Source organism: Perna viridis, chromosome 1 (genome assembly GCF_037379345.1).
Source record: "Perna viridis isolate PV_CMFRI_1.1 ecotype Kerala chromosome 1, ASM3737934v1, whole genome shotgun sequence".
Classification (NCBI taxonomy): Eukaryota; Metazoa; Mollusca; class Bivalvia; order Mytilida; family Mytilidae; genus Perna; species Perna viridis.
The window spans coordinates 38,389,157-38,411,733 of record NC_142445.1 but is presented as its reverse complement, the minus strand read 5'-3'; the positions used below and the strand labels follow the sequence as shown (position 1 = coordinate 38,411,733).

The 22,577-nt window shown below is 32.1% G+C and overlaps 1 protein-coding gene across 2 annotated transcripts; it reads right to left on the bottom strand.

Moving 5' to 3' along the window:
- Positions 1–503: 503 nt before the first annotated feature.
- On the bottom strand, positions 504–22,525 carry LOC148628660 (lethal(3)malignant brain tumor-like protein 3). Of its 2 annotated transcripts, XM_088591817.1 has the most exons (20): positions 22,410–22,525; positions 20,473–20,627; positions 16,631–16,696; positions 16,007–16,272; positions 13,827–15,305; positions 13,280–13,421; positions 12,821–12,953; positions 12,122–12,234; positions 11,662–11,744; positions 10,260–10,494; positions 7,974–8,068; positions 6,842–7,070; positions 6,405–6,487; positions 5,846–6,071; positions 5,450–5,552; positions 4,904–5,098; positions 3,972–4,160; positions 2,831–2,901; positions 1,610–1,845; positions 504–862 (listed from the first exon to the last, which is right to left on the bottom strand). In XM_088591817.1, exons 2-20 carry the CDS (start codon positions 20,618–20,620, stop codon positions 734–736), a joined length of 4,221 nt encoding a protein of 1,406 aa, XP_088447943.1. In that variant the 5' UTR covers positions 20,621–20,627; positions 22,410–22,525; the 3' UTR covers positions 504–733. The 2 variants fall into 2 exon arrangements, with proteins under 2 accessions (XP_088447943.1, XP_088447953.1); XM_088591827.1 differs by lacking the exon at positions 16,631–16,696.
- Between the last annotated feature and the right edge of the window lie 52 nt (positions 22,526–22,577).

The window sequence follows — 22,577 nt, the reverse complement described above, 5'->3', positions numbered from 1 at the left end:
CATCAGATAAAGTGTACACATATAAACTTTTTAAAACAAAACAGATTATAAAGGCTATCAAAAACAAATCCTACACACAAGTATAACTTTTTTGGGTAGGCATCTGAATAGCAATTGCTAACAGCAGAACTCTTGACAAATGTATGGCACGAGGGTATAGGAAAGGTGTAACCCTCATAGAGAAGAGGGTTAGACTGAGTCATTCCCTTCATCTAATACATTTCCCTACACTTATGCTAACAATTTCTTTAAAAATCTTACAATAAAAAGTAAATATGAATTACACAGCTATAGAAACTTTTCAAAAAGCCATCTGTTTATTATATCGATAACAATGGTAAACAACTGCCATTTTACCCCTCAAATATAAGGCCAAATAAAAAAAGAAGAGTGCTTCCAGTCCCCCAACCTTTTCTAATTTATAGCCATGTCCCCATTTTTTTCCTTAACATTAAAAAAAGTTAATCTCCGTAAACCCTGCCTGATATGATTCCTTTAAAACGTTTTTTTTTTTTTTTTACAGGGAGACTTGTAGCAAGTATAAAAAATTCTAAAAGCAATACCTAAAGATCTTGGCAAAAAAATTCCCTATTTTTCAGGATCAACGGAAACTACACAAATTGTTCTTTTGTTTGGCCTTATACTTCATCAAAATTTAACAATTTATCACATTCCATTTATACAGCACTTGTACGTTAAAATTTCACAACTCATAACAAAAACAAAAATGTTCTCACACATCCAACGAATTCTTGAACACAAGGAGACTATTGTAAATTTTTAGAGCAGGTCCAAGTTTTAAGTTTAAAATCTTTATCAAATCTGTTTGGTCCATCAATAAAAATGCTTCACCATCAATTTGCTGCAAATAAGAAACAAAACAAACTAAATACTGATGATAACCAACAAATACAGCTTTAACAAATAGGCTTCTGGAACAGGGTTATGTTGCTACAAGATTGAAGTCATCATTACAGAAGTTTTATGGTCATCACCACGAACTCGTGGATCATTATGGTGTATCCATCTGCACCATGAAAACTGATTTATTCAACGGGTCATAATTTTCCTTACCTTGTTTGTCTACCCCTGGACTTGACTTTTTATGAGCAACTTGGCAGGTGTTTCTAGAAAAGCAGAGGACGCTTACCCTACCGGTGCACCTGGTCCATGCTCCCAGTTTTTAAAGGAGTCCGAGTTGCTCATTTGCTTTAGTTACTTTGTATGTATGATTCTTAAGAACTATTTTTTTTAAAAAAAGGTTGTACCATAAGCTTTCTCTTTAATTATAACCTAACCTAGTAGCTTGTGTTGCTACATGTATTTACTATTCTATTTTTTTTATTATGTTATAATCAAATTTTATCAAAAGTCATATTTTTATGTCATTATTAAAATCAACAGCCATGTCTACCATTTCAGTACTGAATATTTTTAAGTCGACTAGCTTCATCACCTGTGCAGTGACAACATGACAATTTACCACCATAAACCTGAAGTTGAATGTATAAGTCTACCACTATGTAAGTTACCTCTGACAGATATAACAGTGAAATGGAAAATTGTTGACAAAGTAATCATAATTACAAACCATTCTCGTAGTTCTTACCTCTTCTTTAAAACTTCTGACATATTCTAAACAACCTGGAAGACTGCGTACAAACTGACAGACGTCGTCAACAGTCCAGCTGCTGATGTCTGAACTCTTTTTAACACCGGGTAGTAGTTTGGAATGTTTCTCCCAACCTAGAGGCAGATCTTTGGTGGGTTTAAACATTGAGGATGAAGTAAACACAGATCTATGTATGGCTGGATCAACAGATCTTTCATCGTTCGATGCTGAAACTAAAACAATAAATTTTTTTACACTTCTGAAGATCTTGTGATACTGTATAAGTCCGTTAGACCATATTTCATAACTATTTAAGTAGTAATCTTTGTAAGAATCATGCAAATTCTGTAAAATGTGATACACCTAAAAAAAGGCTACATATTTTTATCTTTAAGATCAAGTTGATTTATGGGTCTATATTATGAAATGTGTAATTATTTATTAAAATACATCTGCTCTAAGGAGATAACCGACATTGAAAAAAATAGATTTTATTGTATTTGAGTGTCGTTTACAGAGTTATCTCCCTAATTTTCAAATCTACAGTGGAAACTATATAACTTTTATCTCCTAAGAGCACGGGTTTTATGACAAACCAAATGTTAATTTCTGTTTACTATGGCATTTCAATCAAAATATCAAAAATAAAAATAAGTAGGCTTTTCACCCAAGAATCACATTTTGCATGATTCTTAGCTGGAGTACTACTTAAATTGTAAGTTGTAACACACTATGAGAGGTGGTTAAACATTTCATTAATCAGGAACACTCATAAAAAAAAATAAAAATCTGAAATTGGGGATTTCCTCAAATATTTCCTCAACTGAAATTTTAACCAATCAGATTATTTGAAATTGGATATTTGAGGAAGACTTCAAGGATTTCATAAAAATCTCAACTTGAGATTTTTTTTTTGTCTGCCACAGACCCTTTTATTGGTTTGCATCACTTTGATTATTAGCTCTGTTTATCAGTGGACAATTCCCCAGTAAGTACAAAGTATATAATTCATAATAAAAAATAGAATTGTAACATCATTACTTATAACAAATTTTTCAGTAACAGCTTTTAATGAAATCAACCACAAGATATGAGCACTACTCAAAATATTTTAGGTGTATTGAGTTAACTTGAACAAAAAGGCAGAAACTCAAGCAACTGAGTGTCAATATTTATCTTATTTTAGATATTATTGATTTTACAGTTATTTAAACTTACCTTCTTTCTCCTTTTTCATTGTTGCATGTGACTGGTAAGGTGCTCTTTCTCCCATACTTAGATAGTAACTCCTGTCAAATAAAAAAAAAAAAAACATCTCTAATACAAAATATATGAAATCAAGCTAAACATCAACATGAAAACCAATGTCTACTCTCATAAACAATGAATGTTAAACCAGAAAAGGCCATCTATTTAATACATTTATCCCATACTTTTCTACTTAATATAAATATCAATAACAACAAATTCAAACAAGAATTTTTTTCATAGATAAAAACAAAGATCATTTAGAGTTTTTCTATAAGAACAGTTGGATCAAATCGGCAAAAAAAAAAAAATATAATGACTCCTGTACTACATGTATACGCTACCTCTTCTTTCTCTTTCTAAATTTAAACCTTGTTCTGTATTCAACCATTTTTGTATCAGATAATATTTTTTCTAGTATAAAACAATATCTTATTTCTTTGATTATAAAGTGAAGTAAACCCCTCATTAAACTCTATAGGGACCTTAAGTACTATTGATACATAATTGAGCAAATCTACTCAAATTTTGAGTTGTGTTTTGTTTATATCTGTACATTAATTAATGTAATTAGATGTTTTTATCTTAATTACCAGAGCATTGATACCCCTCTAAATCTAATTAAAATTGGTCTTACCAATATATTCCATTCAGTCACTGCATTTAGAATCTAACAACGCTCTATTCTACTTTCTGCTCATGTGGTCTTTCTGAATCTTCAGGGTTACCCTTTCAATTATGCTTTCCAAGTCAAGACAACTAACACAGACCTATTTATGCTACTTTAAAACCATTCATACTTCTAGTCATAATTTATGAAGATGAATCATAAAATCTTGAACTTAGTGTCATTTAAAATGGTTATTATGAAGAGATTCACAATTCGTAGAGTGTAATTAAAATTTTGTAGGAACTATGACAAAATCGTAATGGTTAACATCTCCGCTAACATCTTATGGGCCAATTAGAAAAGAAAATCTAAACAGAAAGTAGAATTGAGTGTTGTTAAATTCTACAGACAGTGACTGAATGGAATAACTGGTTGGTCTACTTTAAGTAGATCAAATCTCCTACCACCCCCCCAAAAAAAGACAAAGTATAAATTACAAACCTAGGTTTTCTACCACGCTTGCCAGTAGTTGGTTTGAGTGTCTGTTTATTTTCCAACTGTTTTCTGTATTCTTGCATTTGTTTTTCAATTATATTTTCCTGTGCTAGTGGACATCCAGACTTCTTGTGATGATATGCAAATTTACCAGTCACATGACCTGTTCCATCACACCCTGGAGTTTCACATTTTCTGTATATAGAAATCATACTTTTCTGAGCCAAAAGATACTAAAATATAAACTTTGCATGAAATATTTTGTTTCACTGTAACCAAAACGGAAAAAAAGAGTAAAAACAAGAAAAAAACTGAATTATGCTCACTAAATTGATACCCCCACTCCCCAATTTGATAACACGTACCTTTTGACTTCCAAATTGATTTGGATCATAATTTAAAATAGGAGGTGCACAATCGGAATATGTAATTAAGATTCAGTTAAAGTTTCATATAATTCCATTCTGTGGTGTAGAAGGAGTAACAGATAAGAGATACCCCCCCTGGTTGAACTGGAGGAAGTACAGATGGACACTTCTATCACTATATGCCCCCTACTTTGCAAGTGGGGGTATGACAAGTAAATAAAGATATCTGCTATAAATACATTTCATAATGAAATAATTAAAACATGGACATCTAGCATTATAAAAACACCCAAAAACTTTTTACTTAAAATTATGTCTTAACTTTCTGATAAAACTTTATAGCACTTTTTCCTTAGAACAATTTATAGTAAAAGATGATTTAAACCTCTGAACAGTATGGCTCTTATTTACTTTTCAATGAGGAAAGGAAAATTCAGGCAAGGGTGTATCATGTATCTTGTAGGTCTATTTAAAATTTAAAATTTTCATGCCAAAAGTGAATTATCCTTATTCAAAACCAGTGATACAGTGTAAAACCAGCATGTCAGAGACATCATTCAACAATCTTACGTAGGAGTATCTAAAGAGTTTGGAGATCCTGGTTCTGCTTTTGTTGAGTCCATTCCATCCAAAGACTGGTCCTCGTCACCAGAACCAGGAACAACAGGGGTAGACTGACCCTCCTCAGCTCTTGTTGAACCCAAACGATCCTGTAATGTTGTCTCTCTGTTCATGTTCAAAGCCGAATAAGGGCATCCAAATGCACTATATGAAGATAAATCACATGAATCTGGTAAAAAGCAGATTTCAGCATTAAAATATATCATCAATTTGTAATTTTTTTCATATTTTGTTAATTTCAAAGAAAATATAATGGAAGGCATACTTAAAATTCATTATGTAGGCCAAGATCCAATTCCCGGTAAATCTGACTGAGCTCAACATTCATCAAAATAAACAACTGTACTTAATAATATACAATGCCAGTAGCAAATTTTTGATGTTGACTTGTTGTCTAAACCCTATTACCTCTATTTATCTCTCTTACTTAATATTGTTTAAAATGGAAAAAAAAGTCATTAAAGTGCCTTCAACTAGATAGCAAGTATAAATTACCTGTGATGACCAACATATTTAGCACCTTTAATATGACCTATTCCTTTACAACCAGGTGTAGGACAACCTGATTGCCCAGGAGAATGGATAATGTCTTCTGGAGCTAAAAGCACAAATATCAGAAAAAAAGAATGCTTTGGATAAAACTGACCATATTTGACCAATAATCTTCTTTACACACTTCGATATACATGTGAAGTTTAAACTTTATACATCAATATCAGCTTTTATTTTGAAGAAAACAAATGCCAACTTCCATTTATTTTACACGAGTGTAGAAAATCTTGTTTAAATCATAATAATGAACACTGTTTATGGTTTTCCATATGAATAGAAATCAACCACTTTCCCAATAAATGTACATTTAGTTTTATGCTAATTGTGGTCTAAACTTACAGATAGGTGAAGTAAGTGGATGCCCTGTCTTAGCACACCATCCTGGTGGGTGGATATCCATGGAATCATCATCCACCCAGTAATCATAGCTGTCAGCCCATCCGTCAAAATGGATTTTAATGAGGTGGCCATCTGTGTCCACCACTGAAGCCACTCGGATCAGTATAGGATTTCTTTTGTCAACAACCTCTAACTTCATACCAATTTCGAAACCAAGAGGTTGTCTCTGAGGTAAAATACAAATAATTTATCATAACTGAATTAGAAGTAGACAATACACACTGCTACAAAGCAATCAATAACTTTCACTAATTCTGTCAAGTTTCTTTTTATGAATTTCTTTTTCTTTAAGATAAAACCTCTGAACTTACTGAAATACCTTCAAAAGAGTTTTTAGAGTATCATAAACTTTCTGTTTTATTCTCTGCTGTAATCAAGAATTAATTTTTATAACTAAAATTGGTGACTGAATAATACTTGACACTTTCCATACACTTTGATGTATCATATATCAAAACATGCAATTGAGGCTGAAATATAAATGAAGTGTATCTCTTACTGGTTTAAATGCTCTAGCAGGAACAGCTGAAGTTTTTGACTGTACCAAGTAATTATCCCACCTAAAACGTGATCCCTTCCAATCTACAATGCAAGTGTATAATATAAGTATATTTCAGAAATGTAGAGAAAAAAAATCAGTGAGCATAAATTCAGTTTTTACTTTCAAAATTTTCCAAGTAACATTGATATCTTTCAAGTAATAAGCCATATATAGAAAACATACCTGTTACATTTTAATTATCAAATGTGCAAAACATTTCCTATTGTTTTTTTTTTTTTTTTTTTTTTATCAACAATCAATTCAATTATTTTTCAAAGTCTCAATCTTGAAAACAAAATATCAAGATAATATATATGCACATTATTATCCTTTCTTGCTTTTGCGTAAAATTTTATCATAGTTAGCCCCCAAATAATAGAATTAAATTATCTTACCACAGGGTGGATTCAGTGGTAGACCTTGTTCATCACACCATCCAACAGGAAGTATATTAGGGGAGGTAATATCACACCAATAATCATATGTATCTTCCCAGCCATCAAAATGGATCAGGATTTTATCTCCCATTGTGTCTTTCACAGATGACACACAAACCAAGTTGTTGTTTTTCTTGTCCACTGATTCAAGCTTGCTTCCTATTCTAAACAAACTAGGGGTAACAGGCTGAAAAAGACGTTAAACTCTTTATAATCTTTATATTCCACTGACTACTGAACTTTTAAAATGTATACATAAAATATCCCATTCACATTTCAACTTATGGAAATGTAGATAGATCATACCATTTGAAATAGAATGATACAGATTTACAATACAAGTCAAGCTAGGCTAATAGCTCTCTACGTAGAAATCTGCCCTATTTTTTCAATGTGTTCAGGGCAGCTGTTTTATCATTTGGACACTGTCTTGCAAGTTTGAATAGCTGTCAATTATGGGGTAAATTATCATCATAATTGACAGCTATTCAAAGACAGTCTCCAAAAGATCACACAGGTGTTCAGTTGTAATCAAGTATGGCAAATAGACTTTTTGAATTATATCTTATTACGAGATACATATTAAAATGTCTAAAATGATGTAACCCCAACTTTGAGGAATACGAGGCTTCACAGGGACCAATCCTAACAGAGTTGGGGCAAGTATGAATGTATGATTCTAGTTTGATACAGCTCTAAATTCAGTTGTGATTAAATATATGACAAAAGTTAATAATTTGATCAGAATTAAAGTGGCCCCTTTAAGGCTCATTATACCTAAATGGTTCCCCAAAATTAATATCAGCCTTGTATTGTAAGAGTGCAGCATATTGTTGTATTGTGCTTTTTGGTATTCTATACATTTATATTTCAGTTATTGTCGGTCCCAAAATATCTAATGAAGACATCATAATAACATATTATGAACAATTTTTTCGGTGGGTCATATAAAAGCATGTGAATGTAGTACAAAACCTTGGGTGCAACAGATATACAGATGAATTTTCCATCAGAGTCACATGTTTTATATGACATTCAAATTCATAAAAGTTAGTGAGGTACACAAATGAAGTTTGTAAGAAATACTCACAGTAGATGGTTGATTATGAAACAGCTGTTTGGGTGCAGCAACTGCTTTAGCCAACTTCAAATATGTTGCCCAGTTGAATGTGTCCATATTAAATCCTGAAAAAAATAATGTGCATAGAAATATTACAATACTGAAATGTGCACATTATACACAGTGGTTTTCCTAGTGTTTTTGGGAAGGGGCCCGGGGAATTGGGAAAAAAGTGTGTAAAATCGCTAATTTGGGAAATGATATATAAATGAGAAACACTACAGTTCCCACAGTATTGAAGAGAGCAGATATCCTTTGGAAGATAACTTGGATACAACAGAGACTGAAGAAAAGTTTGTACATGTACATCTCTCATCAAAAATTCATCTTAATAATGCATATTGTTTTCTTTTTTCATAAGTTTCAAACATTAATTAAACATTTGTCATTTGAATCATTTAATAGTATATCAAAAGATAAGTTTTCTTTCATGCTGATTTTTTAAGCCAAATGAATCCAATTTCTGCAATTTAGCACTATCAGCTGAGCTCAGTTTTTTTAATACAGTGGATTCCGCTTAATTGCATAGCCTATTTGCCAGTAAAAATTATGCAAATAACCGGGCTATTCATATAACCGAAATTACGATTTTACCGGAAGTGTGAGTTCAGGTAAGACGACGATACTGTGGATCAACCAGGGATATCACTGTTCGGCATTTCTGATCTGGTATTTAATTGTTATAGACCTTCTCATTGTATTGTTCTTTTATCAATAAATAATAATATATGTTGTGTTTGTCTTGTTTATTGACCTTCTTTACGTTGTGTGTATTTATAAGTAAAACCACGTGTTTCTCATCTATAAATAGTCAAGTAATTTCCTGACCTTTCTACGAAAGAAAATGCCATATTTCATATTTCAGCCAGGATTCAGTGTAATATTCATCAATGTTTGCAGTTTGTGGGCTTTTGAAATGGTCTGTGTGTTTTTATTCCTCTGTTCAATCTCCATTGTACACTGATAGTTGTGTATTATACGCGTCATTGACCTCGATATATTCGTATGAAGTGTGGATAGTATGGGGCACCTTAGGGTATTTGAATTTCATTAGACATTGTACTGAATGAATGACTTTTAATTTTCGTACGATATTTATGCCTAGTAACCCAAGCTCACTCAAAACTGTTCAACTCATTAAAGAAAATTAAATTTACATTGATAATCATTTGTAGTCGGAAGAATTTAAATAGGGACAAAAAATACCCCAAGCCAAACCTCAAGCCGCATCATAAGGTGATGTTCGGCATGTCGTCAGAAGTCATTGTTCACCTAGGTGCTTGTTTATTTTAATGTAATTAGAAATCATTTATATTGTCTTTTATGTCCATTATTTTTTTAATCCATTATTAACACCTCCTGATTGATGATAATCTAGTTTTTACAACAATGAAAATGATTGACATATTTATGACCTGAAGGCTTAAAACAGAATTTGGGAAAACCTGTCTTTACCTGGACGAGGCAAAATTCTCTATGCAATAAACCGAAATGCACCTCCAAGGCCTATGCAAATAAGCAATTTTTTCCCTAATAGAATAATAGGAAATGGTTATGCTAATAACCGAAATATACAATAAAGCGATATGCGATTAAGTGGAGTCGACTGTATAAGGAAAACTAATGGAACACCCCGAAAGACGATCCAAATGTCAATAAACAAAGTATGATACAGAAGAAAAAAAAAAACAACACGATCGCAATCGCGAGGTGACCGGATGTCTATTAACAATTGGGATTTTTAGAGCCTTTTTCTCATTGGGAATGGGGCCGAAATTCGGACCTAAAATAAGGGTTGGAAAATCACTGACACAGGAAATATTCCAACAGCTTTTTAAAATGTATACATTTCTAAAAACAGAAGACTAATGTAAGGTCCTAAATTTTGAATTATTTTGTCTTGAAAGGGCATTTCCTTGCAAAAGACAAATCTATGAGTTATGCACTTTTCATTTGTCATGCATCTACAGATTATAAGACACTGATTTTATTAAACTGGTGTTATAAGAAGTATAGGTTCCCCATATGTGTAAAATCTTTGTCGAAGAAATAGCATATATTAATAGTTTACCAGTTTATACAGTTTAGATGATGGAAATTGATCTTACCATTATGTTCTATGTAGGATAAATGCAGGGATGATTTTACAAGGTAAACAAACAAAGTGGAAGTTGGCAAAATTGATTGTAAATACACAGTAAAAAGCGCAAAAAAAAACCATGTCTGATATATGCTTCATCCACAATTAAGGCATACCTTTTGGAGGCTGAAGAATTTTGCCATTTTTCTCACACCAACCAACAGGCATAATGTGTGGAGAATCTGCATTTGTCCAGAAATCATAACACTCTGAGAAGCCATCAAAATGTAGACGAACCCTGTACCCACAGATCTCAGCCACACTTAGTACGCAAAACAGTGACTGATGCTTAGGGTCTATTCCTTCCAATTTCATCCCAACTTTAAAACCATTCTTGTGTGAAGGGAATGCCTAAAAAAAATCATCACAAGTTAAATTTGTCATTTTAGTTCTATATTCTTTAAGTTTCATTAAAATAAAATAATAATAATAATCCAAAAAGTACTATTGTTCATTGGGTACCAATTTTCGTGGTTTTCATGGGTAGAACAAACCACAAAATTTGGTTCCCAACGAATAAGAGATTCCCACTGATGTGTACACAGGAAACATTCAAACCACGAATTCAAGTATCCACAAATTTGTGTTTCTTCTCTAAATCCACGAAAATTGGTATCTACGAATAAAAGTACTTTCACAGTACAACAAAGAACGAATTCACAACTATCTTTTAGCTCATGAATGTGCCGATCAGAACTACTCAGCAATTCCCACTGTATAAAAAAAAAAAATTTTTAGGTGCAGACAGGAGAATTTCCTCTTAAATTATTTGCTATAATTTAACATGTTACTCAGATCAAAGTAGTTCTATTCACCAGGTGGCGCTATGAGTTTCAGTAAGATATCACTAAAATTACGAACACCAACTCTTACAAGAATTTTGAGTGAAGAAAGCAATAATGGTAAAAAAATTAACCGGTGAATGTCCATCCTAAATCAAAGTAACAAGAATTGATACATCTGTAGTATGTATAACCAACTCAGATCTGACCCCAGTGCCACAAAACTTGAAAATTACTGAAGTATGAAAAAATTCTTAACTGTTTGTTACCTCATCAATTTCAAAGACTTTGATTGGAGTTAACATGGAAGTTAAGAATATTCTCAGACTTAAGTATTTTTAAACTTTTGTGGCGTTAAGCATAAAATCCTCATTCTCTAAACAATGAAAGTTTTGGTGAAATTATGCAACAAAACACATTCCTCTGTCCAAAACATAAGGTATAAACCAAAGCATGGGTGGATCAAGAAAAATTTTGTAAAGGGAGGGGACCCATTTCATTGATTTATAATCCAACTTTTTAGCATTAGTGGGGCTGCCTCCTTTGGATCTACCTTTGGAAAGTACAGAAGATAATACCTGAATAATTATTTCTAGAAATAGTTGTATTTTAGAACTCAAAAACAAATCTACCACAATCCCTTAAGATGTACAAATACATGAAGAGTCCAAAATCAAACCGGTCAGTACTTGTAAAAGTAAAAAATGTCCTATAAAAATTGTTCATGATACCATACCTCTTTGAAGAGATTTGCGGGAGCAGCTTTACACTTCTCTTCTGACAAATAGGTTGTCCATGAAAAATTCTTGGATTTTCTTCCTGTCAAAAAAAAAAAAAAAAAAAATTGTTAGCTAGCTCAACATATAAGGTTAATGAATAGCTGCTACACACAACCTTGCACATTAACAGTTATACATTCAGAATCATTTGTTTGTGTTCAATACCTGTAAATTGTCAATTGAAATCAGTGAAAGTAGAAAAGTATTATTAAAACTTAGAAGTTCAGTACAATTTTATATCACTTCCTGATTTAGGCTAAACTTTTATGATTCTGAGTTTGGAATTAAATAAAAAACAGTTTATCAAACTTTTTATCAATTTTTTTTTAATTCAGTAGATAAAATCTGTTGAAATGGCTAATGGTAATTATGCTGCATTGTAAAAAAGAGAACCTACAGGTCTTTTTACATGAGTACCTTGAATAATTTTGATATCATCATCTTTCATCATCAGTAGTTTCTTCCTCTTCTTCTTCATCCCAAGTACCATCTTCGATACCAAATTATTTTTCTTAACTTCTCTTTCTCTTCTGAAACATATATTGTAGTGATAATTTTCTCTGACAAATGAATTTTGCATCTACAATTATACCTGATAATAAAGTTATGTAACTTTTATAAAAAAATTCTGAATACTGGGTATGAATAATTTATAACTAGTTGTCATATAAAATGATTATGTACATGGGTAATGTCAGTATCTCAACAGACAAATGCAAATTTGTTTTTCTGTAAAGTAATATAATAATTCACAAAGAAAGTAATGAAGTGAAAATATGTAACTTGTTTCAATATTTATTGCCAAAGTGCATATATGACTGTGCAAATATGACATTTTAAGGAACTAAAGTCATTCCCATTAAAAGGGATTAGCAATACAATACATCTTGGGTAATGTATATGGCCCTTCAAAGGCTTTGCAGCTTTAAATTCAATTCAGCGAAGAAAATAAATTTCCAATATGGATGCAACCAGTATACTATTATTCAATCTTTCTGACAATTTTAGTGATATTTTGAGAGTATTGGCATCTTACTGTTATCTTCAATAACTGGCAAACACCAAAAACCTGTCTGAATACAAAATTGTCCATTCCATTCTGAAACATTTACTTACTTGGACTGGTAGGCACCAACACATGTCTGACTACAAAATTGTCCATTCTGACAGAACTCGCTGTAAAAACCATATTCTCCACAATGAGCACACTGACATACTAAATCTTTCTTGTCATTTGAATCTTCTTTTTCTGAAATAGAGGAATGTCCACCAGAAAGGCTACAAAATATTTTTCTTCAACCATTTTTGTGGTCATATAAAAAACTGTGACTTACATAATTAAGTATGCGATATAATTGTCTGATTTATCAGTATTTTTTAAAACAAGACCAAGTTAGAAATTCACATTAGGCTTTATCCATACAAGGCAGTAATCTTTATAAATTCATCTCATGTACTGGCTATCATTTACAAATGAAGTGACCGTCTTGAGGCATAATGGATGGGCAACCCAAAATAAGTCCCAAACTAGAATTAAAGGAGCATAAAAACATATTTCTCTAAATAAATATAAACCTTGTTTTGTAACAGGGTCGTCTTTGAATACATTTTCCTGGTTCTGTTCCGTCTCACTGCTGGTGTTCAAAGTCTCGTCACATTCCAAATCATCAGCCTGTTCAGTCATTACTTCAACACATCCAAACTCATTCAGTGTAAACTAGAAATAATAAATATCCCAATAGGTTGCTTAAAAAAGTAAACTATAGATATTCCATTAGAATTTGAACAGCCTACATCTAAAAATATGTCTTCTTTCAATATGTAAACAAAAGCATTCATCTTATACATTATTGGTATAAATTTTCTTCTTCAAATGACATGGTACAAGGGAAAACATTTACATTAGTGATACCAAATGAACAAACCCTAAAATGTATTTATTTTTTAGACGACTGAGGTTCAATTGGAAGTTGAAGACCTGTGAATGAAATGTTCTGAAAAACAAACCCCAAAACATTTTATATTAGAATTCTATGACTTTCCACAACTCGAACATATGATGCAGAAAGAACCTTATTTTCTTTAAATGCTTCATGAAGTTTCCTAAAGGCTTCCTACATACCTTCATATCACTACCTTCCAAGGTTCCAACACCATCTTTCCATGTAAGTGCTTCATAGTCAGCAACATCTGTTCTTGGATCTTTCTCTGTCTCAGCATTTTCAGGTTCTTTCTTGTCTTCTACCTCTTCTTCCATGGGAACATGTTCAGATTCACATTTTAAGGTACAAGTGCTATTTTTATTGATTTCATTTGCAGCTTCAAGTTTAACTTCCATCTTTTTATCTTCTGAAATTTCATTATCAACATCTATTGGTTTCTTAGATTCTGTCATTTCATTCTCAATGGTTATATGATTTTCTTCTAAGAGTTTTTCAAAATCACCCTTTTCACTCTGAAATACACCAGAATCTTCATTCTTTACCTTTTTGATTACAGGGTCTTTGACTTTTAATGCGGTTTCTCCAACAGCATTTTCAGTTGGGTTGTTCAACTGGACAGCATTCGGCACCTCCTCTTCTGGTTTGAGCTGTTCATTTTGCTCTGAGACAACAACAGGAATACCAGTAAGATTTTCATGGAGTGATTGGTCAGATAGCAATGGTGCAATAACTGGTTGAAAAGATTTCTCATCAAGAGCTAATGATGAACTTTCAGGAACAATGTCAGGTTCTTTTGCCTCTACAATTGGGATTTCTGCCTTTTTGGTTGCATCTGGAAAAATGTTATCCAACTCTGCAACAGGTGTTGGAATTGTAGGTGTTTGTGTAGTGCCTTGTGGTACTAGTGTTGAAATGGGAACCAAATTTTTGTTTTGGGACAAAATCATATACTGGGCTGGTTGTTGAGCACCTGCAGCTTTCTTGGGATTATCAACCATGTGAGTTTTTACTCCTTGGGAAGGAAGTTTAATAGTTGGAGATTGAACAATTATACTAGACTGGGCTATATTCTGTTGATTTATAGTCAGTTTAGCGGGCAACTGACTTTGAGACTGTGTGGTAGGTACTCGTTGAATAGGTGGCCGAATGAGAAGAGTTGAGGGACTTCGATTTTGTGCAACAGCTTTGTTTTTCTGAATTTGAGGAAGACAAACTCCTGAAGCCTGTGTAGTGATAGTAAAAGTGACTTGAGATTGGCCTTTGGAGTTTTGCAGTTGAATCTGACTAACCAATGGCTGTTGAGGTCTAATAGGTTGGGTTTTACCGGGTTGAGCTAGTAAACTGGCAGCTGCCTGGTGTTGTACTGTCATGATGTTTGATGTCTGTTGGCTCGGGACTGTGACAGTTTTGTTAGCATTGTTAGAAATTATTGGGATCTGAACACCTGGTCTAACAGACAAAACCTGTGGATTAGAAGTCTGGACTGTAGTGAGTTTGGTTTGTTGACTAGTTGCAGGTTGTGGGCGGATCAATCTGGTTGGAAAGTTTGGTATGATAAACTGTTGTTGTTGCTGAGGGGCCTGACTTATACCAGCATTAGGGACTGTCTGGGAAACAACTCCACCAGAGAGCTGTGAAACAGACACCTGACCCTGTATCTAAAAATATGATGAAAAAGTATGATCAAAATTTCAGGTAAATGCAAAATACTGATACAGCAAGAACTTACCATAATAGGGTCTTATGTCCTTAAATCATGCAATTGGCTTTTTAAATTAACCTATAATGCTATTCATAAGGCTGTTACTCTTTCTGATTAGAACCACCAAATGGCATATACATGTACATGATAAAACTTTAGGCCCGACATATTTGACTCACAATGACTTGGGTAGGACTTATCAAAAGGATCATTTCATCAATGGAAAGTTTCTTTCTATCTATTATAGTTTTCAAGATATTGGCTGAAAACTGCTAAAAAAAAAACACAAAAAAACACCATTCTTCACCTTTCAAGGGCATTAATTCTAACAAGGAGTCATCCAAAAACCCAACAAAGACTTTTGTAAGCCTTATAAAGGGGGGTCATTGGGGCAATTGATAGAATTTGGCTAAACTTAATGGTTTTGGAAATATATGTGAAAAACTTCCTGTGACCCCTATGTTCCATTTTTAATAACAGCTGCCATGTTTTTTGACAGTTCAATTATTAATATTCTGTCCTGTGGAGACAAGTTTTCACTTAAAATCATCTTTAGAGCAGATTTGACTGTATTTTGTTTGACTTGAATATCTTTTTCAAGTTAAAAATTTTAAATATCAAAACAGTATGCTCTTATCTGAATATGATAGTACCCACCACTTTTGGAGAAGTAATCCCTTGGGCTTGAGTAGCATGTGGGGCAACATGGAACTGTACTTGTCCCTGCTGTAACTGTTTGGGCTGGGCTCCACCCTGGACAGTCTGTAAGGCGCCTGGCCTAGTAACAGTGAACTGAATGTTTGGTCTTACAGTCACTACACCACTGGAACCGATGGTCTGAATCTGGGTAGGGTTAATGAAAGGTATATTTGCTCTTTGTCCATGGCTGGAAAACCTGACTTGTCCAGTATTTAAAGTAACTCCTTAAATGTAAAAAAAACTCTAGTTTTTCCTCCATAAAAATATTTTCATTGACAGTCTCTAAGAGAGTGTATGTTTCAAGTTATTTATCTTCCTTAAATCTATTGAAAAATTCTTAAGCTTTCCAAACTTCTTCCAAAATATATTCTGGAAATTAAAAAGAAATACATGCAAATAACTTATGGTATGCAATGTTAAATATAATGAAAACAGCTCCTGCAGCTAAGCTTTGAGAGATTAAAAGTAGAGTACATACATAAATATATATTTATATATATGATAGATAATAAATGATGAAGTTGATAAAAATAAAAAAAATGCACTGATCAATGAATAAAGTTAATGAAAACCAAAGTTTACCCTTCACCATGGAAACAGGAATAGCAGTAGCATGCTCAGATGTTGAGGTCTTCAAATTGATGAGCCCTGCAAACATGCAGAGGAGAAAGTGAACAGGGAAGTAAAATTTGGGTTTATGGTCCTATAATACTGCAGCTTAAAAACAACAGATGCATTCAGCTAAAAACCATGGATACCCGAGTAATATATCAATAACATAATAAATGGTACAACATACTATCAAATATATGGTGTACCAAATTTGTAACGGAATGTTGGTTCTAGGCAGCCTGTTATGGTTACCAATAGAAAACACTAAAAAAAAAACTGTGATCAAAGCTCACTTGGTGATACCCCTTGTTCCCCTGCCTAAAAACCATACAGGAAAATGGAAAAAGGTAACTTGGATGGAAAATAAAATATGAGATGCACAGTGGTATCATGTGATATAGAATGTGTGAAAGTTTCATCAAATTCTATTCACGAGTTGTGAGTAAGAAGATGGTCACCATTGGTCTACCAATGAGGGAGTTCCATGTTTTGCATCAGGCAACCCAAAAAGTAGGGCACAATAAAATTTGATGATAATGGTATATTTAGAATCTATCTTAGAATATAACTGGTAAATAATGAAGTTGATAACATCAGTAGACTAATACTACGATCACTACTACACTGAATGCACCTATTGTTTTATACTTAATATTGTCTACATATGTATTTTCACATTTTTTTGAGAAACAGCAAAACTACACAATTAGTTATAATAGTGGACCCCTAATAATTTACAGTGATTAAACTTTACATGATTATAGATGAGACAAAACTGAATGCAAATGCAGGTAAGGAGCATGTTTTGTTTTGAATAAGAGTGATACAAGAAATCAGAGGTAGATCCAAGAATTCAGGTTAAGGTTGGTGTAAGTAAAATCAAAGGCCGAGCGAAGCAGGTCAAGAAAATTTTTTTGGGTTAGGATTAGTGATTTATCAATATTTCATGGATTTTGGGGCCTGTATCATATTTCCTTGAATTACATCTTGATATGTATAATAGTAATGACTATCAAGCAGTTTTTGTTGAACTTCACCGATAAAATTGTATCAATAGTTCTTTAATCTTTACCTGGATTTTGTCCTTTACATGTACAACTTTAATATTAATACTTCATATTTTTCAAAATACCTGTAGTTCAAGTGATCTTTGAAATTGAGTCTTCCTTTTTAAGATTTAGATAAAAATGTTTTCCCTGCATGTGGCTTGCAATAAATAAGGTACTTTAAATCACATTAAGACTGGGTCAGACTTGAAGCTTAACTCAGAAATATAAATATACATGTACGTGAGATATCTTAATTTCATGAAAGGTTTTTTGTCTCAGGTTCCAGACACTCAGAAGTCAGTTTCCAAAGATAAATTTGATTAAAGATGGACTTAGATGTAAAACATAAATTAAACCAAAAACCATCTATAGAATTACCTTTTATGCCCAATTTAAGAACAGTTGAAGGTATGGTTAGTGAAAGGGAGACAACTACCAAATTCAATTGTCAATTAAAGATGTAATTAGCCATACAATACATGAAATGCAGGTTTTGTAAATATATAAACATAAAGAAAATACAGTGTATTGATTTGAATAAAAACAATACATGGATAAGGCTTAGAATCAAGGAAAATTCAAATTCATACATCAGTTTAATTTATAGTCAATATACTTCTATTGTCTTTTATATTGCTATGCTAATCATTTTTTTAAATCAAGTTAAATTTTCATACAAAGTGTTTATTACATTTCTTCCCCATAAGTGTTCCCCCAATAGTGATCCAACTCCATAAACAGGTAGTTCATGCAAGGGTAGGAAAGCAGGAGGAGCCAAAGTGTCAATATACTGTCAATGCATTTTGATTGCCCAAATAGAACGATTGCAGGTTATACTATGGTTTCATTTATTTCAATTTTCATGGTTTTTGAAAAGAAATGTATTTCAAAGGGTTCTTTTAACTCTGGTTTGTCATACAAAATAATAATAATAAAAAAAATATGCTCACATTTGCAGTATTTTAATTACTGAATTGAAATGATTTTGACCAAAGTTTAAGGGGCAAAATATATATTTGAATATATTAAAGAGAAAGACCACCTTTGCATTAAGTTGCGCTCTAATGATCAATCATACCCACGTAAACAAAAATAAATAACCTTTAATGCAAAATGCGCTTTTAAAAATGCTCAAGGCTATGCAAAGATCGAAATCCTTGAAATATAAGGGGACAGCCATCTTGCAGAACTCTCCTATCTGAAGGAAGATTATAGCCAGATTTTATTGATTTTTACCGATAGCTTCCGATTGACTCGTGACATCACTAAGTCAGTTTGGTACTGAAACAAGTACTGCAAATAATATGTAAACAAAGAATACTCCGTAAATATTTCAACGATCATGTTTATCTGATCACAAAAACATGATGACTTGTTAAGCTTACGATTGCACGAATGATAAAAGAGAAATGGTCTAAAAGTTTTTTTACCAGCAACACAAACATTCTTCGGAAGTAGCTATAAGATTTTCCTTTACATCTGGCTGCAAATCCCGTTTGTCAATGATGTCTGACATTTGCATATACATGTTGTGCCTCAATTTCTTCTATTTCTTTTGGGTTGAAATTGTAGGGGAAAAGTCGCAAATTTGTGATTTCTTTGGACATTGTAATCAATTACCTATTTACTTTCACTTTACAAACCGACTTTGTGACGTCACAGTTCAACTGGTCACGGTGGCGCTCATAGGCACAGGAAATTCAAATTTCCTAATTATAAATCTCGATTTATTAATTAAGAAAAGGAAATTAATTTGTTTCAATTTAATTTTTATGAATATTTAACAGATTAGTTTCGATATTTATGACTTGCAAAATAACATGGTCTTCTACTTTAGCAAGTTGTTTTTTGGGGGGGGGTTGGGTGTAGATATTCTAATTTTCACAACAATGACATTTAAAAAAAAGATTAATGTAGACTAAAATAGAACTTCTACGACTGATGAAAGTTCACTGTAAATGATACGTAAGTCATTTCCATAATGTATCATAAATTAAATCATATATTTTCATTACCCTGATTAAGAGAAAAAATTTCTGTTAATAAAAAATCTTGAGAGTGAAAATTACGAACTCAACTAATAGTACAAAAATATTCACTTAATCGTTTATTACCGAGGTTGTTATTAAATTTCAGAACATCGCTGGGCCAAATTCACTTTAATGCCTAACTTTATGATAGAAAATTGAAAAAACCAGAGTACTCCTTCAGTGATATGGGGATTAAAGACCAAGACCAAACAAAACAAAACAAAACAAAACATGTTGATGCACCTTTTCAATTTCAGTGAGACCACAGTAATTAGAGGTATCTTATGTAAAGTGTTGCCTTCTGACTATGTGGTATTTTCTAAGACATCTTAAATTGTGCTGAACTTCTAAAAAAAAATACTTTAATTCACACTAATACTGAGAAAAAGATCTATCTTGAGACCAGCATCAACAATTACAGAAGATACTATTTTAACAGGTCAGGTACATTGTAGGACATTCAACAAATATTTCAAGCAAAAATATTGCCCAAATGTAATTCTGAATTCAAAATACATGCATATAATGCTTTTACAAAACAATTTATCTTTATTTTCTAGAAAATTTGATACAGATATTTAATAGCACAGAGCAGTAAAAACATTCTAATAAAAAGCACTAGCCTAATTAATATACGTGTACATGTTAACTGTTTATTGTAAGTTAATATAATGTAATAAAGCAAAAGCATAACTGGTCTGATATATAGAAAAATGCAGAGCAAGAAAGTTACCATTAGAGATGGTCAGACTAATTGGTCTAGTTTGGGAATTTGTAGCAGGTGAAATTAAGGCCACTGTTGTAGTAGGGATGTCAATGGCTTCCCCACTTTCAGTCCTTAATCTCTTAGCAGAAGGTTGGTTGTCTCCCGCTGGATTCATTTTTCATCTGTAGGAAAAAAATATGTATTGTTATTTTTCAAAACCTTGATAAGTATTTAAAATAAACATATATATTGTTTTGCTTTTTCATGATACAATGTTTGAAGTATTTTCACAGGTGAAATTAGCTCTCCCAATCTTTAAAAAATCAAAGCACCAAAGGTGAAGTTATCTGCCAGAAGCCCTTTTGTCATTCTTATACTAACAATACTCAAAGCCACTCACTTGACTTCCGAGTAAAAATTTGAGTGGAGGAATATTTTACTCAGTGAACAAATGTTTTAAACCATACTAAAGTTCATTTTATTTAGTTTTATTAAATGTCAGTACTGCAAATTTGCTCTTCCTGATCAAATGTGGTAAAACCAGCCAGTAAATTTTCTTAGGAACATGAAATAAATGTGTCTTAGTCAAAGTAGACACATATGATATTTTAGTATTTTTTAACTTTATTTTGTTTACACATTTTAAATAAAATTAAATGGTTTTGCAAAATCTTGACTTTTTAACCACTTACGATTTTCATTACTCAATGAGAACTACTATAAAATTGTAATACATGTATTGCAAAAAACGAAACAAATACATTTTGTATCTTTCTTTTATGATTAGATTGGAACCAAAAACACTCTAAATTGTACCATAAATGTATTCTTCCATGATTTAACAGACATGTAGCTGCCTTTCAATTTTTCTTCACAGACATTAATATTTCCTTTAAAAAATTAAACTTTAGAAGGCATATTTTCACAAATATGATGAACTTTTTCATATTTTTTTTTCATGGTAAAAAAAAAAAACAATTTTAAAAGCTTACACACAAAAAAAAATGCTCAAAATCATGCTCACGATACACACATCTTAACCATATATTTTAAACATAGTAAAGAAATTGGTATCAAATACTGATTGCAATATAAATTGTTGTCAAATTGTATTTAAATTAATGCATAAGTATATGTAATAAGTTGGCATGAAATGATTACAAGATTGAGTATGCTTAATTTTGAAAAAAAACAAACAAACAAACAAAAAACAGTTGCTTGTTTATATACCAAAAGCAAAATGTTTACAAAAGAAACAATAATTACTAAAACTATAGGAAAGGGAAAAATTGAAAGTAGACTTTTATGATATTTTTATTTTTACTTTTGGTTAACAAAAAATATTTTTACAGGCAGATTGCTAAGTAAGTTGAAAATTAAGTTATCAAAACAATGTAAAGAATATAGATCATTTAAAACCTTTACAAGCATGTATGGAAAATAAGGTTTTTAAAAAGTTGATTTAAAAAAAAATAAAAACACACAGTTCAGTATGCTGGGAGGTAAATTAAGGAAAAAAATAATTGCTAAACAAATAAAACATGACTGATGCCATCTTCAAACATGTTATACAGTTTTATTATCCAAATACTTCAATTCTCTTTAACAAAATATGCATTCGTTTTTTGCCAACCACCCAAGCCTCGTTTTCGTTTCACTTAATATGTCCTGCCGGAGACCTTAAAACAAGAAAACTATAAATTCATCTCAATTTATGCGCAATAACTATGATACAAACGCAGAAGGCAAACGCTTAAAAAGCAAAAATAGATGTTTGGTATAAGACCTTCTTTTGTCTGACCCAATACGTAAGAAAATTGAAGTTTTATTCATTTTCCAAAACATTATTTTCTAAAGCGAAAAATGTCAGCGAAAACGAAAAGTAGCGACGCAAACCCAAAATTCTTCTTAATTAAAAATCCTGTATCCTTAGAAATATGTTTAAATGAAAGAAAACTACTTACATTAATTCCGTATAATGTTTTCGCACTAGAAATGTGTTTTTAACAAAGTTTGAAGCGTTTTCTTTCTCAAAATTTTGACTTGCCATCCAACAGGAAGTGCGATTTTTCCATTACAAGTGGGAGGGGAATGTATTTTCCGATTCTGGATATCTTAGCTGTTCCACTTAA

Bases quoted from the DNA above. Each gene is read 5' to 3' on its own strand.
- LOC148628660 (XM_088591817.1), bottom strand. From the start codon at position 20,620: ATGAATCCAGCGGGAGACAACCAACCTTCTGCTAAGAGATTAAGGACT. The intron at 16,273-16,630 runs GTAAACTTTGGT...TTTACATTTAAG, and splicing joins TCCTGTTTCCATGGTGAAGG to GAGTTACTTTAAATACTGGA. The intron at 5,553-5,845 runs GTAAGTTTAGAC...TTGTGCTTTTAG, and splicing joins TCCACTTACTTCACCTATCT to CTCCAGAAGACATTATCCAT.